This window comes from Prionailurus viverrinus, chromosome A1 (assembly GCF_022837055.1).
Source record: "Prionailurus viverrinus isolate Anna chromosome A1, UM_Priviv_1.0, whole genome shotgun sequence".
NCBI classification, from domain to species: domain Eukaryota; kingdom Metazoa; phylum Chordata; class Mammalia; order Carnivora; family Felidae; genus Prionailurus; species Prionailurus viverrinus.
Window position 1 is genome coordinate 20,127,013 of NC_062561.1, and position 19,287 is coordinate 20,146,299.

General features: G+C 44.5%; 2 protein-coding genes and 1 long non-coding RNA gene across 3 annotated transcripts in view; 2 read left to right on the forward strand and 1 right to left on the reverse strand.

Annotated features, from left to right (window-relative positions):
• INTS6 (integrator complex subunit 6) overlaps positions 1-641 on the forward strand; it is a 105,102-nt gene extending 104,461 nt beyond the window's left edge. The window contains exon 19 of the mRNA XM_047850418.1: positions 184-641. The gene's annotated coding sequence lies outside the window, so the exon portion shown is untranslated. The remainder of the gene's footprint in view (positions 1-183) is intronic.
• Positions 1-19,062, reverse strand: part of SERPINE3 (serpin family E member 3) — a 33,480-nt gene extending 14,418 nt beyond the window's left edge. The window contains exons 1-5 of the mRNA XM_047850480.1: positions 19,020-19,062; positions 17,073-17,345; positions 11,889-12,122; positions 9,903-10,100; positions 8,138-8,336 (exon numbers count right to left, since the gene is read on the reverse strand). Coding sequence (XP_047706436.1) covers positions 8,138-8,336; positions 9,903-10,100; positions 11,889-12,122; positions 17,073-17,345; positions 19,020-19,035 — 920 coding nt within the window. The 5' untranslated portion in view covers positions 19,036-19,062. The remainder of the gene's footprint in view (positions 1-8,137; positions 8,337-9,902; positions 10,101-11,888; positions 12,123-17,072; positions 17,346-19,019) is intronic.
• Positions 6,608-13,863, forward strand: LOC125160979 (uncharacterized). The gene is made up of 4 exons (XR_007150424.1): positions 6,608-7,979; positions 8,094-8,283; positions 12,584-12,686; positions 12,944-13,863. It is a non-coding gene; the product is annotated as an uncharacterized LOC125160979 (long non-coding RNA).
• Positions 19,063-19,287: the final 225 nt, after the last annotated feature.

Consider the following 19,287-nt stretch of genomic DNA (forward strand, 5'->3'; position numbering starts at 1 on the left):
ATATTGTAAATGACTTGAGACGCTATCCCAGTTTTTTTTTAATTTCCTAATAGTAACTAATATTTAATGGGTGCTCACCATGTGCTAGGCACTAGTTTTTTTATGTGGATTACCTATGTGCTTTATGTGGATTATCTAATTTCATCTTCACATAATTATGTTATTATTATCCTCATTTTACAGGTGAAAAAACTGACGCCTAAAGAGATTAAGACATTTGCCCGAGATGACATAAAGAGTACGTGGTGGAGCTCAACTCAAAGCAAGGCTGTTTGAGTGCAAAGCCCGTGCCCTTGACATCTACACTTTGCTACCTCCTGTCTCCTGAGGCATCTCACATAGTAGGTGCAGAAAAGAAGTTGTTGACTAATCAACAACTAATAGAGTGTCTCATTTAACATATTTATATTTGATAAGACATATTTTTCTGTTTTCTGCGTGCAGTGTGTGTCTTTGATGCACAGGAGGGAAGGAATGCAAGTTAAAGTTTTGGTTTTCCTAATAAGTCCTGAGAGCAGGAAGAATCAACACACCAACTTTGTAATATTTCTCCAAGGGCCAGGCATTTGCAATTTTACTGTTCAAGGAGGCTTTAAAAGGATTGCTCACATTATTTTTCTTTGAAAATAAAAAAGTTTGAAATGGCATTTAGACGGTCTTTTTGTATAAACTCTCCAGAACTTGTACAAGAGTAAAAATACTGGAAAAGACCATTTACTATCAAAGGTTTTCATTGCCATACAAGACAATGTGCCCAATATTTTAAACAGAAGTATCAGATTTTCCCATAAATATATGTTTTGGATCTTTAGAACGGTTTCCCAAAAAGATACATATGCTTTCTCCAACTATGCTGACATTCTCAAAACAATTTTGCATTACCTCTTCTGAAATTTTCATAAATGCTTAAAACACATTCTTTTTGAAAACTCTTAATACTGAAACACAGTGGTTAAGAGCATGAACTTGGGAGTTCATTGCCAGGGTTTGAATCCCAGCTCAGCCTCTTACTAGCTGAGTGACCTGGGGTAAGTTACTTTACCTCTCTTTGCCTCGGTTTCCTCATTTGTGCAATGAGCATAATAGTAGTGCTTAGTTCTTAGCTTTGTGAAAATTAAGCGAAATAATTCTTATAAAGTGCTTAGAACAATGCCCAGTACAGCTCATACACTTCAATGCTACCATTGTGGTTTTAGTGTTTCTCAGGAATATTAAGAAAAAGCTAAGGGATATTGGAAGCCAAATATGGTGATTATGGTAGTTGATAAAACTAGGTAATATCATTTTTAGTAACTAAAGGTAATAGTGAGGTATGACCCTAAAAGGCGAGAGTAATTTTTTTTAAGTTTATTTATTTATTTTGAAGAGAGACAGAGAGAGAGAGACTGCGCAAGTCGGAGGGGCAGAGAGACAGGGAGAGAGAGAATCCCAAGCATTATCCGTGCTGTCAGCTCAGAGCCCAACATGGGGCTTGAACTCATGAACCGTGAGATCACGACCTGAGCCAAAATCAAGAGTCAGACGCCCAACCAAATGAGTCACCCAGGCACCCAATTTTTTTTTTATATGGCTATGAAGGCCAGCCCAGAAGAAATGTTTCAAAAATATCTTGAGTGGAAAAATTGCCCTTTACCAAAACCAGACAATGATATCATGAGAAAAGAAAACTAGACAAATATCCCTTATGAATAAAGATGCAAAATCCTCAACAAATACTAGCAAATTGAATCCAGCAATATATAAATCCCATCATGACCAAGTGAGATTTATCCCAGGAATGCAAGGTGGGTTTAACATATGAAAATCAATGTCAAACACCATATTAACAGAATAAAGGACAAAGGTCACATGATCATCTCAATAAATGCAGAAAAGCGTGTAAAAAAAGCCAACCCTCTGTCATGAAAACAAAAATCACTCAGTAAACTTGGGATATAAGAGAACTTTTTCAACCTTAAAAAGGGTCTCCACAGAAAACCCACAGCTTGCATCATACTGAATGGTAATGGTAAAAGACTGAATGCTTTCCTCCTAAGATCAGGAATCAGACCAGGATGTTCACCACTTTTATTTAACATCGTAATGATAGGTGTGCAGGGCAATTATGCCAGAAAAAGAAATAAAATGCGTCCAGATTAGAAAGGAAGAAGTAAACCTATCTCTATTCACAGATGACTTGGTCTTGTATATAGAAAATCTTAAGGAATATATACACACAGAGGAAAAACTACTAGAACTAATAAATGATTTTGCCAAGGTGACAGGATGTGAGATCAAGGTACAAAAAGTCAATGGCTTTTTTTTTTTTTTTTTTTTTTTTTCAACGTTTATTTATTTTTGGGACAGAGAGAGACAGAGCATGAACGGGGGAAGGGCAAAGAGAGAGGGAGACACAGAATCGGAAACAGGCTCCAGGCTCTGAGCCATCAGCCCAGAGCCCGACGTGGGGCTCGAACTCACAGACCGCAAGATCGTGACCTGGCTGAAGTCGGACGCTTAACCGACTGCGCCACCCAGGCGCCCCTCAATGGCTTTTTTTATATTAGCAATGAACAGTCTGAAAATAAAATCCCATTGATAACAGCATCAAAAGGAATAAAATACTTAGGGTTTTAACAAAAGAAATGCAAAACTTGTATACTGAAAACTAAAAGCTAAAAAACATAATTGAAAGAAACTGAAGAAAACATCAATAAAGTGAAAAACATCCCGTGTACAGATTGCAACAGCTAATATTGTTAGAAAGCAATATTCCCAAACTGATCTACAGAGTAAATATAATAATCATCAAAAGTTCAGCTGCCTTTTTGGCCAAAACTGATAACCTGATCCTAAAATTCCTATGAAAATGTATGGAACCCAGAATAGCCAAATAATTCTTGAAAAAAGAAGAACAAAGTTGAAGCACTAACATATCCTGATTTCTAAACATTATAGTAATCGAGACTGAATAATACTGAGTAAATTGTAGACATTTATGCCTATAGAATAGAATTGAAAGTCTAAAAATAAACCCATTCATTTATGGTCAATGAATTTCAAGAAAGGTACCAAGAGAATTCAATGGAAAAACAAATAGTCGTTTCAATAAATGGTGCTGGGACACAGCAATTGCCCTTCTAGGTATTTACCCAAAGGATACAATAATACAGATTCAAAGGGGTATATGCCCCCTGATGTTTATAGCAGCATTATCAACAACAGCCAAACTATGGAGAGAGCCCAAATGTCCATCAACTGATGAATGGATAAAGAATATTATGGTTTATACCCATACACACACACACACACACACACACACACACACACATACACACACACACTGGAATATTACTCAGCCATCAAAAAGAATGAAATCTTGCCATTTGCAATGATGGGGGTGGAACTAGAGTGTATTACACTAAGTGAAATAAGTCAGTCAAAGAAAGGCAAATACCATATGATTTCACTCATATGTGGAATTTAAAAAACAAAACATGACATTAGGGGAAGGGAAGGAAAAATGAGATAAAAACAGAGAGAGAGACAAACTATAAGAGACTCTTAGAGAACAAAGTCAGGGTTCCTGGAGGGGAGGTGGGTGGGGGGATGGGCTAAATGGGGTGATACACAATAAGGAGAGCACTTGTTGGGATGAACATTGGGTATTATATGTAAGTGATGAATCACTAAATTCTCCTCCTGAAACCAATACAACACTACACGTTAACTAACTTGAATTTAAATAAAATCTTGGAAGAAAAAAAATCATGCTGGGACAACTGGATAACCACATGCAAAGAATGAAATTGGACCTCTGCCTCATTATACATACAAAAATTAATTCAAAATGAGTCAGAGACCTAAATATAAGAGCTAAGACTATAAAATTGCTAGAAAAAAACACAGACATAGATCTTTGTGATCTTGGTTAAACAATGGTTTCTTAGATACGACATTAAAAGAAGCATAAGAAACAAAAGAAAAAATAAATTAACTGAACTTCATTAAAGTTAAAAGCTTTTGTACTTCAAAGCACATCCTCAATGGTTAGAGTGGAAGAGAGCCAAAGCATAAGAGACTCTTAAAAACTGAGAACAAACTGAGGGTTGATGGGGGGTGGGAGGGAGGGGAGGGTGGGTGATAGGTCTTGAGGAGGGCACCTTTTGGGATAAGTACTGGGTGTTGTATGGAAACCAATTTGACAATAAACTTCATATATTGAAAAAAAAACAAAGGACATCCTCAATAAAGTAAAAAGACGACCCATGAAATGGGAGAAAATATTTGCAAATTATATATCTGATAAAGGACTAATAACCAGAATATATAAAGCACCATGACAACTCAACAATAAAAAGACAACCTATTTAAAAATGGAGAAAAGATTCAAATAGATATTTCTTCAAAAGAGATATGTAAATGTTCAACAAGCACATGACAATATGCTTGATGTCATCGGTCATTAGAGAAATGCAAATGGAAGTCACAATGAGAAACCACCTCACACCAACTAGGATGGCTACAATAAAAAAGATGGGGGTTTTCTTCTCCTGTAGTTGTTGCTACTGTTGTGGGGTCAGACAGGTTGCATCCATCTTGCCTCCAGCCTGACCGAGAAGCCAAAACACAGAGGATGGCATTGCTGGAGGGCAGAGGAGGCGATGTCTTCCCAGGTAATGTAACTAAGAATAACTATATACTTCCTAAATGTAAGCTTTATAACAACCCTACTTTTTAACCCAAATTTGGGAAGACAGTCTTTGTCTTCTCCCCACCTTCCTTCCCTCCACAATTCAAAACAAGATTGTAGTAAAATATACACAACATAACCATTTTAAGTGCATAATTCAATGGCCTTAAGAATATCCACATTGCTGTCCAACCACCACTGTTATCTTTCCACCACTCTGGAACTTTTTCATCACATCAAACTGAAAGTCTGTACCATTAACCATGAATGGGGTCTTATGAAAAAAGATGGACAATAACAAGTGTTGACAAGGGTATGGAGAAACTGGAACCTCTTGGATTGCTGGTGGGAATGTAAAATGGTGCAGCCCCTTGGAAAACTGTCTGGTAGGTCCTCAAAATGTAAAGTGTAGAGTTAACACATGACCCAGGATTTTCATTCCTAGGTATATAATCAAGATCATTGAAAATATATATCATAAAAAAGTGTGCACATGAAAGTTTTATAGGACCCAAAAAGTGAAAACAAGCAAAAAGTTTCCAGGCTCTTAAATGTCTATAAACTGATTAATGGATAAGTAGAATGTAGTATATTCATACAATGGAAAATTATTCAGCCATAAAAAAGAATGAAGTATTGATACATACTCTGATAAGGACGGACCTTGACGACATCGTGCTAAGTGAGAACAGCTAGATACAGAAGGGCTACATGTGGCATGATTTCATTTATGTGAAAGGTAGAGTAGTATAGACAAATCCACTGAGAGAAAGTAGATTAGCGGTTGCCTAGGAGTAGTGAGGAGAAGGAATGTGGAGTGACTGCTAATGGGTATGGAGTTTCTTTTTGAGGTGATGAAAATGTTCTGGAATTTGATAGTCGTGATGGTTGCACAACTTTGCCAATATACTAAAAACCTCTGAACTGTACACTTTAAAAGAATTTTATGGTTATGTGAATTGTACCTTCATTAAAAAAAAAAAAAAAAAAAAAGAAAATACCCATAGAAAAGAACAATCCACACATGACGATGATCAGTAGCTCTTGGAAAGGAAGCCCAAAACTTCTGAATATATGAGATCTGATGGATTTTTAAAATACTGATAAACAAACAAACAAGGAGAAAAAGAGACACGCACAAAAACCAGACTCTGAAATACAGAGAACACGCTGGCAGTTGCCAGAGGGGAAGTGGGGGGGGGGGATGGGTGAAATAGATAAAGGGGATTAAAAGTACACTTACAATGAGCACTGAGTAAATGTAGAGAATTGCTGATTTGTTATACTGTACACCCGAAACTAATATAACACTATACATTAGTTATACTTCAATAAAAAAATACATCACTTCTATTATGAGAAAAAAATGCTCATGCTTAGCATCCTACTATGTTGATCTAATAACCAAGTGTTTTATTCATTAAACAAATATATATTTGACATTATTAGTCTTTCTTGTGAGGCATTACATTATTATGGATATAAATGACCCTTGTTAACACTCATTGTTGGCTTTCTTGATTATTCTTTTGGTATGCTAAGGTCCTTAATGAAGACTAATTGTCCCCATACATTTTATTTCACTTCTTCATAAATAAAATATTACCTCAGAAGCTAGATATCATAATTCATCCAGAATCTATGGATACACCATTGGTGAAGCTTAATCCTAAGGCTCACCTCACCGCCACACGATATTTGCACCGCTACCCACAGTGTGCAAAAGTGTTTGCTCTTGCTAAATGAAAAATGCAGGGTAACTATAAAGCAGATCACATTAAATGAGGAATGAATGATTTGCAGAACTAGAGGTAAATTCTTGCCCAAAAGTTGACCTGGTCGACCACGGTCCAAAGTTTTGTACCCAGATTTAGACCTAAGATAATTGAAATTCTTTCTCTATTTATTCCTTAAAGGATTTTGAAGCTGGTTTCTTTGCTTGGCGAGTTTGGCTTTGTGAAACAGCCTCATTTTCCTAATACCTTCTATCCTTCTTGGATGTCAGGCTTTGATAGCATTAGGGAGATAAATTATGGTAACCAAACATTTTTTTAACAAGTGTTAACTGATGCTGTGTTACTATGATCTTTGCCTTCCCATCCCGTCCCCGTCTTCAGGGTCTTTCAGCATCATTCCTCAACGCTGCGAGCTCTACAGGTGGCATCAGAGACAGCGGAGGACTCGCAAACGAGCTGGGCACTTTCCTGGGGACTCTTCCTTACAGCAGCTGCTCCAGGATGAGGCCAGCCATCTGTCTCCTAATTCTGAAAAGATTCCGACAAATTTCCTGCACCAGGTCGCACTGTCTCTCTACTTTTAACATTGAAAGCTTCTCTTCCTTTGCTGAGCTTCTCTCAAATATGACAGAAAGATGAAGGTTGCTTCTTTTCCATGCCAGAGAGATCTGTTGAAATTTCTTGTCTTTGTGCCTTCATTTGAGGTCCAAGCATTTGGTTTGGAGAGACATAAACTTTATCATAGAGTTACGTTCACCTTCTGGTTATGCCAGATCCCACTCTAGACCTTGGCCCTTAACTCACTGGGTCTCTCCTTGTGTGTTTTTATTTCAGTGTCTGGACTTATTTTTAACTGCTCAAAAGAGCTCTGCCAAGGCCTCTGGCTCAGTGCTGCTGAGGGCCTGGTCAACAGAGCAGGTGGTGGCAGCCAGCAGGAAGGAGCATGAAGAATCCACATACTGAGCCCTGGGATAACATTCCTCACTTAATGCTGGTCTACAAATTAATTACAGGTTTACTCTGGTTTCAAATGTGCCAGAGAAGCTTGTCACTTAAAGAAGTTCAAAAAGGAATTCTTTGTAAAGTAATGAGTTTTGCAAGTAGGTTTTGCTTTGGAAAAGCAAAATCTAGAACCATCATTTAACTTTTTGACAATTTGCATTTGCACCTATTGGATTTTCTCAAAGAATGGCTCACCTCTATTTACAAAGAATGAGAACCTTCAGCATAGAGACTAAAAGTCTTGAATTTTTATGCTTTAATTTGTCTTCCAGTCAGAATTATCTTGGTTATTTGCTCAATTACATAAACTACCTTGCCTCTTTGGTTTTGGAAAAATGACAGTTGTATACTCTTAGGATGTGATAAGATTTGGGGCACATTCCTCCAAGGTAACTTCATGGCTTTTCTTTCCCTGTTCAGAGAGCTGGTTGTGGCATGAGGCCTGGAGCCTGCAGTCTGGCCCAGTGAACACAGAATATCTTCTCTTGAGAAGACCCAGGAAATTAACTCTGTTCCATCTGCATCATGAACTAGTCCGCAGAGACTCTGACCTGGACCCACACTCTAGGGTAACTCCCCCTTGGCTTAACCTCTCAGGGCACATTAGACAAGTTGGCCCAGTGGTTAAGGACAGACCCCAGAGTCCAACCACCTGGGTTCTCTGACCCAGGCCTGGCCAACAGGATTAGGTTGCAGAGCACCCCAGAAGGATGACACAGCCACTTACCTGGGCAGGAACACGTCCATTCTGGCTCGCCTGAGGCTGGAGGTCCAGATGTGGATGATGCTGGCTGTGAGGTGTGGCTCAACGTGGCTCAGCGGGGTGTCTTTGTCACGTGGCAGAACCAAGAGCAGACTCACTGTGTTTCCCAGGTAAGGCAGCTCCAGCACCCCCACCTGATGGCCTGCAGGGTCCTGGAACTGGCCTGGGGGTTCAGTGGATGGGGCATTATTAGTTCTGTCCCAGGAGACAGGGAACTAAACAGTGCCAGACCCTGGGAAGGGCCAGCTCACAGAACTGGGAACCGTACGTTTTATTAACAAGCTGTCTACCTCACCTTCAGGAAGCAGTTTGAGGCCAAAGACTGTTAGTCACCTTTTCTGATCTTAGGACCTAGAATTTCTTTTTTTTTTTTAACTTTTTTTTTTTTTAACGTTTATTTCTTTTTGAGACAGAGAGAGACAGAGCATGAACGGGAGAGGGTCAGAGAGAGGGAGACGCAGAATCTGAAACAGGCTCCGGGCTCTGAGCTGTCAGCACAGAGCCCGACGCGGGGCTCGAACTCACGGACCGCGAGATCATGACCTGAGCCGAAGTCGGCCGCTTAACGGACTGAGCCACCCAGGTGCCCCAGGACCTAGAATTTCTAATGATACCTTCACAGGGCTTGCATCGGCTGGACACAGTGGGGATGATGGCACGTGGGAGAGCCATCTACTGTCTTAAAGGGGAAGCCATTCCAATCCTGGCCTTTTGTGACCATGTGGGGACCCAGGCTCTTTGAGCCAGATCTTTCTTTCAACAAAAGCTCTGAACCCAGATATCATATAAAATTGGGAAGTGTTACGCAGCTGACAGATCAACCAGCATGAGTCATAGTAGCGACGGGAAAACATTAGGCACAAGAACTATAATAGTCATAAATATATATTTACATATCCAATTGACCTTCCTCTATGCTCCCCTTACTTGACCTCAGTTAATAGTTACTGGCAGGATAAACAAATGAATAAAAGCACTCACAACGTGTCCTGCATGAAATTGAAGCAGGAAGGTAGTGAGTTTTCTAAGTGCCAGAGTTCCCGAAACACTGTTTTAAGTCTCAGCGACTTTTCCCTGCATAAGAACAGAATTAATCCCACAGCTGGAAAGGCTGAGCCTGCAAACAAGGGCTGTGAGAGAGGTGTGTGGGGACAGGTGGCTGGGTCCCTTCTCCCCTTGCCTTGTGGGGGCCCCATGGCGGTGTCCACACCTGGAGCCAGCCTTCGGGGCTGGGCCCCCTCTCCCCTGGTGCTCGCTGGCCCGCACTCAGGGCACCTGCACCCTCAAGGGGCCGGGATGAGCAACCATCCACGCAAGGCAGAAGGACAATGTCAACCCCGCGTGGGCGCCCTCTCGAGAGCCATCTAAACTGAACTCTCCATCTTTTGCCCTTTCTTAGCACCAAGTGGCCATTCATTTTATGCGGTTGCCTGCCGAGGGTGGGGTGGTTCCATTCAAACAGTTTTGGTTTTACACTAACACCTCTTACTAGGTGCAGAGGGAAATGTCAAGCGTGAGATTGGATTTCTCTTCCCCCTCTGCTTCCTCACCATCCTCTCTGGGTCCTCGGGCCCCTGGGGCTCTCCTTACTGCACACACATCTCACTGCAGAGGGAAGGCTGAGACACTCCGCGGGTCCTTCTAGAGCAGACGTGGCCCCCCTCTCTCCGCCCACGTTGTTCCCTTGTTCCCATCACTTAAGAGGGCCCACAGGTGGGAAGGAGCTCACCGTAGTTGACCTCGGCCATTTGGTACATCATGGGGACTTGGAGGACGAGGCCCGGGGCACAGGTGAAAGGCAGGAGCTGAGTGTCCCTGGAGGAGAATCTCTGCCGCCAAGTGCTCTGAAAGGACATGGTGCTCACAAGTGCCAGCTGGGGAAATGCACTGCCACCGTGCTCCCATGTCGGGCCGCCCGGGTTGTCACCTGCAAGCAGGAGAGCCATCGTGCGGCTGAGACCCGTGCACCGGCCCTGGAGGGTGCTGGGGCATCCCCGAGGTTGGGTTTGCACCTGCAGAACCGTGGTGTCTATAACTAGCTGTTGTTGAAGACCGTGCTTTTATCCTTTTCCGAGCAGGTTGTCTGAAGCGGCTATTTCCTAGGGCTGTTAGACACGCACTGCTCAGGTGGACTCCTGGGAGGCACAGGGCGCTGTGGTGGGGGTCACTGCACTGTGTCCCTCCCACCCTTCCCACAAATCCCGCTACCCCAGCTGCTGGGCCTCATCCCTGACAGAGCCTTTGCTTAGACAGCAACATCCAGGGCATGCTCTTGAGATTCCACGCATTACCAGAGAGAAGAGGGCAGGCTGACTACTGCCCCAGCCCGTTATTAATAAAAACACACATTGTGCCAGGCTCTGTTCTAAATGCTTGAACAAACCCTCACTGACTCCTCTGACCAGTTCTGTTGTTATTCCTAATTTTACAGATGGGGGCACCGAGGCTTGGAGAAGTGTGGTCACTTCCAGGTCACACACTTGTGAGTGGCAAAGCCACCATCCGCCCGGCTGCTCAAGACAGAAACCTTGGGTTTGAACCCAAGCGGCCTGGCCCCAGAGCTTCAGGCTCTTCCTGGCTGCCCCTCTTCTGTGAAGGACACTCACCCCAGAGGGTTGACGGCAGCTAACTGCGTGGCTTTGCCTAACTGCCCCCTCTCCCCACGCCCCTACCCCAGCAGCACAATGAGCCGAGACAGGGAATTAAACACTTTTTAAGTAAACTGGGAAGACATTATGAAACGCTGGAGACAACTGAGCTATCAATGAACATCTTCGTATTTGCGCTGCAGCTCTGTGCTCCTTGGCCACCCACGTGTTGTTCTCAGTTCAGTCATAAAGTACACATCACCTTCTATTCTGTGTTTTAAACAACACTGGGTCTTGAACATTCTCCCTGTTTCTGTGTAACCTTTGTAATGTTCAGGGATGCCAGAGGCAGACCGGCTGACTTAGGATCCTGGCTCTAAGGGATCCTGGGCCCCGGGCAGCAGGCGTAGCTCTCCGTGCCTCAGTTCCTCTATCTGTGAACCCGTCACTAGTAACAGCACCTATCTCCCAGGACAACTGTGAGGGTGAACAGACATAATGAACACAGAGCACTTAGGAAAAGCGCTACAAGTCAATAAATGGAACCCCAGTGAGTGTAATAGATTTTCACCACCTTTAATAATTACAACTACATGATATGCGGGAGCTGTAATTAATGGGATCATTCCTAATGGCTGGGGGGTTAAGTTATTTCTAAGTCTTTTTCTTCGGTAACCCTAACCCTGGGCTAAACATCTTATTATATATAACTTTTTCTTCCCTTGAATCATTTCCTGAAGCTAAATTCCAAGAAGTTTTCTGGCTCCCACTGCATTTTGCTGTCGCAGGGTGTTAATTGTAGGTGACAGCAGAGCTCGGTGGGGGGGATTCCCCTGAGGGGAACAGGTGCACAGAACAAAGCCTGCAGGGCTCCCCTAGAGGTGAGAGGCTCTGAAGAGCCCCCTGCTGTGTGGGTGGGTGGGGGATGGGCAGAGGGGGCCAAAAGTCAGCTTTGCTTGCTTCATAGAGCACCGCACTTAAGGGTAGGGTCTCCCAAGAGGACAGACTTCTGTTGCAATCGAGGGTGGCCTGAGTCTCCACCCATGTGGCTTCTGACCAGCAATGCTTGGTATCTGTGTTTATAGCGCTCTGAAATCAGACTCACTAAACTGGATGGTTTCTTTTACCTGCCATCTGCCTGGAAGCCCATTCGTTGACCCCGATGCTGGTGCTGTTGGGTTCCCTGAGGTTGGCTGGCTCCAGGCTGCTGTTGGCCCACTGGGAGATCTGTTCCACAAAGCAGGGGGAGAGGGGCGTTCCTGCTTGCACGAAAAGAGTGCAGGCCAGCTCCATTTTGGTGCCTCGTCCGGAGTTGGGCAGGGTGGCGTAAACAGTGTGTAAGAACTGTTTCACCCTCTGGTCTGTGAAAAAGGTGTTGGGATAAATTGACAGCGGTGAGCGTAAGTAAGGAGTTCACCCTGTCTCTGCACAATGCACTGAAATGGGGCCCCGGCAGGTACCACTCTTGTTTCACAAGTCTCATCTACCAGTTACAGCCAATTTGGATAAATCAGAACTCAATTGCTCAGGAATTATCCTGAATCATAGATTAAGAGCTGAGAGGTGGGGGGAAGCCATGCAAGATCAGAAAGAAATCAGGCTGTGATGAAGTCAAATAGAAAAATACCACCAATATCCCAGAGGCTATTCCTCCTTAACTTCTTGAGACAGACATGTTGAGGACACTAGAATACAGACAGGTGGCAAAACTGCGGGTCTGGTGTGCAGGGTGAGGGGGCTTCAAATATTTAAGAAGTCAATCGATTTATGGGGAATGTCATAAATAACAATGACAGACCAATTGTCACTGTATCTTGTTCAGGGCCTTAGATCCGTTCCCACAACTGCATGTCATAAGCCTGAGGGACATTCAGATGTGGCCTCTTTCAGAACTATGCTATCGATTCGAGGAACACAGAGGAAAGGTAAGAGCACCTCCCATCCCCCTGCTCCCTAAGACCCAGCGGACAGCTTGTGCTATTAATGTCACCAAGAACCTAGAAGAATGTTGAGGAAATAATAAGCATCTGAGAGAGTCAATAGTTTCCACCTTCTTGGGGCGGGGGTTGGCTGGACTTATATTTACTACTTACACAGGAGATATCTTCCTTCTCTCCATAATCAATAGTGGATTTCTTTTTCAAGATAGTATTTACAATCTGTGGCTTTTATTCTCCCCTAGGAGGAAATCTGGAGCTGGAGCAGGTCCTCTCGCCCACTGGTGAGTCAGGGCACAGCTGAACATCCCAAGCTTCTCTCTCCTGACACATGGAAGCTGGGCATTTCCAGCAGTCAGGTCCCCTTCCTGTGCAGGCTGCCTCTGGAACATGGCCCTTCCCTGCTCCTCCTTGCCTCTCCTTCCTCTTAGGCACAGCTCTGTGGTTATCCACAAATCTACCCCCACACTTTGTCCCTTCTTCCTGCACTGCCCTGTCCCTCGCCCAGGGCACCTGTTGGAATGGATCTCTGACCTGGCTTGGGGCCCATCCACTCCAACACCCTTCATGTCTCAGAGGCCTGCTCAGGGGACAGCAGCAGAGCCCCAAGTTGCCTGGCAAAACTTCTCTGAAGGGGCACAGATGCCCCCAATACACCCTGGCCGGGGCGCCCAACCACCGGGCTGCAGCCCACAGCTGTGGACAGATTTCACTTGCCCAGAAAACTTTCACCACCAAAGCTGCTTGTTAGAATCCACGACTGTAAAAAACAGACTCGGGTTGTATAACTCATGATTTGCAGCCTGACTCCTTTGCTTTTATTTTAATGAGCAAAGAAATGGATGAAAATAATACTTCTTGTCAGGTTTTCCTCTACTGAGGAAGGTCATATGTATTTATAGAATCATGTCCCTGTAAAATGTTGACCATCTTGCAGGAACGAAGTGAGACGTTTCACCGGTCCATAGTGTAGCGTGACCTCCCTTCTGCCCTCTCACCCAATCTGGGCCAGGGGACCAGCTGTTCTTTGAGGGATGACAGGCTACAGACTGTTCCTCCCCAGCAGCCTTGGAAAGAGGAACCTGTCACCGCTGGCTTAATTCCTCTCCCTGCCCCGCCAGAGAGCGTCTTTCTTGCTGGAGGGCTGGTCAGGTAGATCTTACAAGGGTCTGGGAAGAAAGGAAGCAGAAAGAAGAAAACCCTTGGGTGCTGCACTCCATCAGCACTGTGATGAGGGCTGTGTGGAAGGTTGAGGAGAAGGTCCCTGGGATGCGCACAGAGTGGGAGGAAAGTGCTAGAAGAAGACATGATGTTTTCTCATGAATTTCTCTTGCTGCGGCTGAGCCTTCTAACTCATTTGTGAGCCCAGTGTGGAGAGCGCCTTCCTTTTGAATCAATGTGTTGAACTGAGCTTCCTGAACGTGACACTGAATCTGACTTTGTAAAGTTCATGAATATAAAATTCTCAAACTACAAACAGCGATGCTAATGTTTTACTTGCCTGAGAATTACAAGAGGCCTAAGTTGAGGATGATATCAGAGGGTTTGGTTGAGCTGTGGGAACAATGAGGATATCTCTGATGAAAAATAGAAAAGACAATGTCCTTATACCTTTATGCTTCTGCTCAGTGACTTAGAGTAGGATGAAGGAATTTTGGAAAGAACATGAGATTTGGGGTCAGAGAATCTGGGACCTGACTCCTGTCTCTTCCACCTTCAGAGTCTTGCCAAACTGTTAGCCTCTTGTCTCATTTGTAAAATTGGGGTTATTAATTAATGTATGTGGTTTCTATGAGGATCAAATGCCATAATAACCGTAAAAGTGAAATTCATATTATCATCAAACAGAACTCTTTCCCAAGAACCAGGCTACCTTCATTTCTGAGGCCTCTGTTCCTAGCATTATTCTTATGCTTAATAGAAAGCTAGAAAGCTTAAAGTGTTCTCATCAATTTACCTAGGAAAGCACCAGAACTCCTTAGAAGTTGGAACATCAGGAAATTGTGTCTTGTGCGGTGAAAGCAAAGGTGATCCTTGTAGATACCCCTGGGGTCTGTTCTGAGTCTCATGCTGTGCCTGTCTGACCCGCAGGTGGGAACCCTAGCAAAGCTCCTGGTTGTCACGTATTGGCTGGAAACACAGGGAGAACAAGACAGTGCTGATGTGTCCCACTGCAGATGTGGATAGGTCTTCCTGTTGATTAAACTGGAAAGAGGCCTCAAGACCCTGGCGTTGCTTTGGATCCTGCTTTTAATACATTTTACTGGTCTGTATTGACTTTTGAAAGGAAGGCTGGACCTAGGCAGGTAGCGGGCACTGCTGGGTTGTTTTAAACAGTGCACATGATTCTCTGAGCTATGTTGGGTCAAACCAGACTATGGGGGTACTCTCTTAACTGGAGCTCTGGAAGTTGCACATCCCTGTTCATAATATTGAGCCACGGTTCTATAAGATAACAAAGCAGTTTATGAGTAAGAAAAATGGTGGGATCATGTTCCACAGAGTTTGACTGCTAAGCATTCCTCACATTTGGTAATTCTCGAATGGGGTCTATGGAAACCCTGTGAATCATCATATTCGGTTAGCCAGGGACCCTGACTATACCTGACAACAAAGAATCAACTGGAATCAGTTCCCTTTCTCTGGAGGATAGCCACACTTGCATTTCTCACTTTCCCCCCAGTTGTGACTTTTGTGAGTCTCTCTTTTAAGGCAGAAACGCCTGTCTCTCTTTCACACGCCTATTTGTTCTTCATGACCCAGCTCAGATGGCATGTCTTCCGGGCGTCTTTCTGTTCAGCCAGTGGAATAAATCATTCCCTGCCCTGTGCTAATTTATGTCACATAAATACACTTGCTGCACTGCACGAGGGTGTCTTTCTGTGTGCATCTTTCCTATGACACTGACCTGCTCGCGTTCAGAGCTTTCCTTATCTGTCTGGATGCTGAGTTCTTGAACCGCATCATTCAAGAACTGAGTTCTTGAATCGGCACTGCAGCCGATCTCATGTGGCTGAAGAAGACCAGGGATATATGCATTTCTGTGATATTCTTGCTGAGAAAAATCAAGCCGGCCAGCAGGGTCACGAGAGTTGTTTGGGCAGGGGACAGGATGTGGATGGGGCGTGGGGAACTGGACGCATGATTGGTGCCTTGTGACCTGGCGTCTTCAGCATTAACCTTTACCTGCCACCCCGAGCTTCTAGCTCAAAGGAAGCTCTCACCAGCACTGTGTTGGTATTCGTTCTTGGATTTCCTAAAACATATTGATTTATACAAGGCTAATGCCCATCCTTTTTTATTGGTATCTTATTCTAAGATAGAGAAGGAAAAGCGATGTGCGTGTGTGTGTTCGCATGGAGTTGGTAGGTTGGTTCCGAGGCCAGGTTTTGAGCCGGAGGCCCTGAGTGCAAGCTAGGTTGACCTCAACCTGGCTGACCTCAACCTGAGCTTGAGTCCCAAATCTGCAACTTACTAGCTATGTGACCTTGGGCAAGTCGTGTAAACTCTCTGTGCCTATTGGCTCATCTATAAAATAGGGATGGGAGAGCCTGGGTGGTTCAGTTGGTTAAGCGTCTGACTCTTGGTTTCAGCTCAGGTCATGATTTCACAGTTTGTGGGTTTGAGTCCCGTGTCGGGCTCCTCGCTGACAGTGTGGAGCCTGCTTGAGATTCTCTCTCCCTCTCTCTCTGCCCCTCCCCTGCTTGCTCTCTATGTCTCTCTGTCAAAATAAATAAACTTAAAAAAATAAAATAGGGATGATGATATAATTCCATCACATATCCAGGGCTAGCAATTGTATGTGGTTTCTCTGAGCATCAGAAGACATAATGGCAATTTTGTTGTCGTAACAATTAAATTACTACTTGGAAGGTGCTTCGGACATTTCCTGGCACCTGGTAGGCACTGCAGAAGGGCTTGTGACATGAAATTGGAAAAACTGCCATGGAGGGGCCCCTGGATGGCTCAGTCGGTTAAACGTCCAACTGTGGTTCAGATCATGATCTTACGCTCCATGAGTTCGAGCCCTGTGTTGGGCTCAGAGCCTGGAGCCTGCTTCGGATTCTATGTCTCCCTCTCTCTGCCCCTCCCCCCACTTGCGCTCTGTCTGTCTCTCTCTCAAAAATAAATAAAAACATTAAAAAATATATAAGAAAAATTGGCATGGAACCTAAGTTTAGAAGAGAAACTCAAAGATCATCATGGGGACTACAGTGCGAAGTCCGAATGCCGTCTGCTGCATTCTTGCCAGGCGGTCACCCTTCTCCACTGGTGGTCATCCAGCACCAGCCACTGGATTCGGGAACACCCCACCTCCTGAGGCAGCCTGAGTGGGAGCAGTAGAGCAAACAGGGGCACGAGCATCCCTCTTACCATGGACGGTGTAACCCAGGGCCTCGGCCAGCTGCCGGCCGGTGTTCCCTTGGGCTCCAAACTGCAGGATTTCCAGAGCAAGGGACACGCCAGCAGGAGAAATGACAACATTGGTTTCATTTCTAGGGGCCGCTGCACCCTGGTAGAGGCGAAGCGCAAGCTCGGTCTTCAGCAAGGTCAGGTCCTCACGGAGGTCGCCCTGTCCTCCACGGAGCCAGGTGTGAAGCAGGAAGAGCGTGAACAGGGCCGGCTGCATGGAGGCAGGGAATCTTCCTGCAGTGTAGACGGAAGAGACCAGGGTGAGGCAGAAAGTCCCACCCCGCAGAGAACTGGTCTGTGTTCAGGACTGGCCATGGCCGAGGGAGGTGTGCCCGCAGTATCACCTTCCTCCCTGCCTACCCGCCCCGGCCCACCCACCCCCCGCTCCTCTATTGCATCCTGTTGTGTCCGCATTAGAAATAGGGGCCGGGAGGCTACACTGTGAGCTGAGGCTTTGTCGTCACTTACTAAATATATGACCTTGGGCAAGGTCCTGGTCTGGTCAGAAGCAAACCATTGAGTTGGAGAAGACATGTAAGAAGTACACTTGACTCATATTTCGTGGCATTTAGCCAGCTTGTAGCTGTGCCATATCTATTATGTATAATGATCATCAACAAAAATAAAAAAATATACAGTATGTTACAAAGGACTTTGTGTTTTCTCAATCATGACAACAGTTTTCCAAGGTGGCTGTCACTGTCTTTCAAATACAGAGAGGACGAGGTTTAGGGCACTCAGGGAACCATTGAAGAAAACACCTGGGCAAGTGTCCATCAATTGATGAATGGATAAAGAAGATGTGGCAGATACAAACACACACACACGTACACATAAATACCACACAATGGAATGTGATTCAGCCATCAAAAAGAATGCAATCTTGCCATTTGCAGTGACGTGGATGGAGCTAGAAAGTATTATGCTATGTGAAATAAGCCAGAGAAAGACAAATACGATATGATTTCACTCCTTTGTGGAATTTATGAAACAAACAAACAAACAAACAAAGGAAAACAGAGAGAGAGAGAGGCAAACCAAGAAACAGCATCTTAACTATAGAGAACTGAGGGTTACCAGAGGGGAGATGGGTGGGGGCATGGGTTAAATCGGAGATGGGGATTAAGGAGTGCACTTGTGATGGAGTTGTTGATTCACTATATTAAAAAAAAAAGAAAAGGAAAAGAAAACACGCGGGGAAAGCACATGACTCAAGCCCTGGTCTTCCATGAGTGGTATATAAAACACTAAGGCTAGAAATGCACATGAAGATATTGATACACGAGGTAATTATACCTATAATATCACATGCTTGTGATGTGAACTATTCTCATAAAATAAGAGCACTTTCATGGAGAGCGGAGTTATACCAATATCACTCCTAGCAAGTAAAGGCACCTCTCCAAGGAGCAGAGCATTAGCTGGAAATTAATGCAAAGAAGAGAAAGTTCAAGGTGTTTTCAATGACTATGCCACATGTACAGCCTGCAACAGGTTTTGCTAAGTTGTCTAACTTTGGTATCAGACAGGATTGGTGCAACAGAAGCCTCGTCCGGAGTCACTTCCTATACGTTTGCAAATAAGGCCATTGGGCTCAATGGTGTTTACTTCAGATAAAGGTTCAAGGTGGAAAAACATCCTGTCTTCACTAACTTTTCCTGCAGCCAAGCCCACATATAGTGTTTGGATGGCTTAGTACCATAGGGGTGGGATGTGTGTGTGTGGGGTGTCTTTCTGTGTATGTGTTGGGAGGTGGCAGGTCCCAGCCCAGGGTCATTTGTGAAATGACCCAGTGCCAGTGTTCTTGCAGCTCCTATAACCTCCCACAAGGACACTCTGCAGTCAACCCCTTGTGCTCCTGGGCTCCCCATGACCACATCCCTGCCCGCCATGGTTCACCATGCTTACTCACGGACTCTTGCATCAGACTGTTGTGTCTCCTTGCTTGATCCTGTTCTTGTGGGTCTCCAGCATTAACGTGCTCCCCTTTTTAAAAAGTGGAGCAGAGTCTGCTTTGAATCACAAGACAGCGCAGGGAGGAAGCTGGCAACTGCCGTCTCTGCCGGCGATGTCTCTACCACTCGGTCCAAATTCCTGGAGCCTGAGGTCCTGCAGAGAGCCAGGAGAAGCACTGCCCCGGCCAGCAAAGCCCAGATCGGAAACAGAGCAGGCCCTG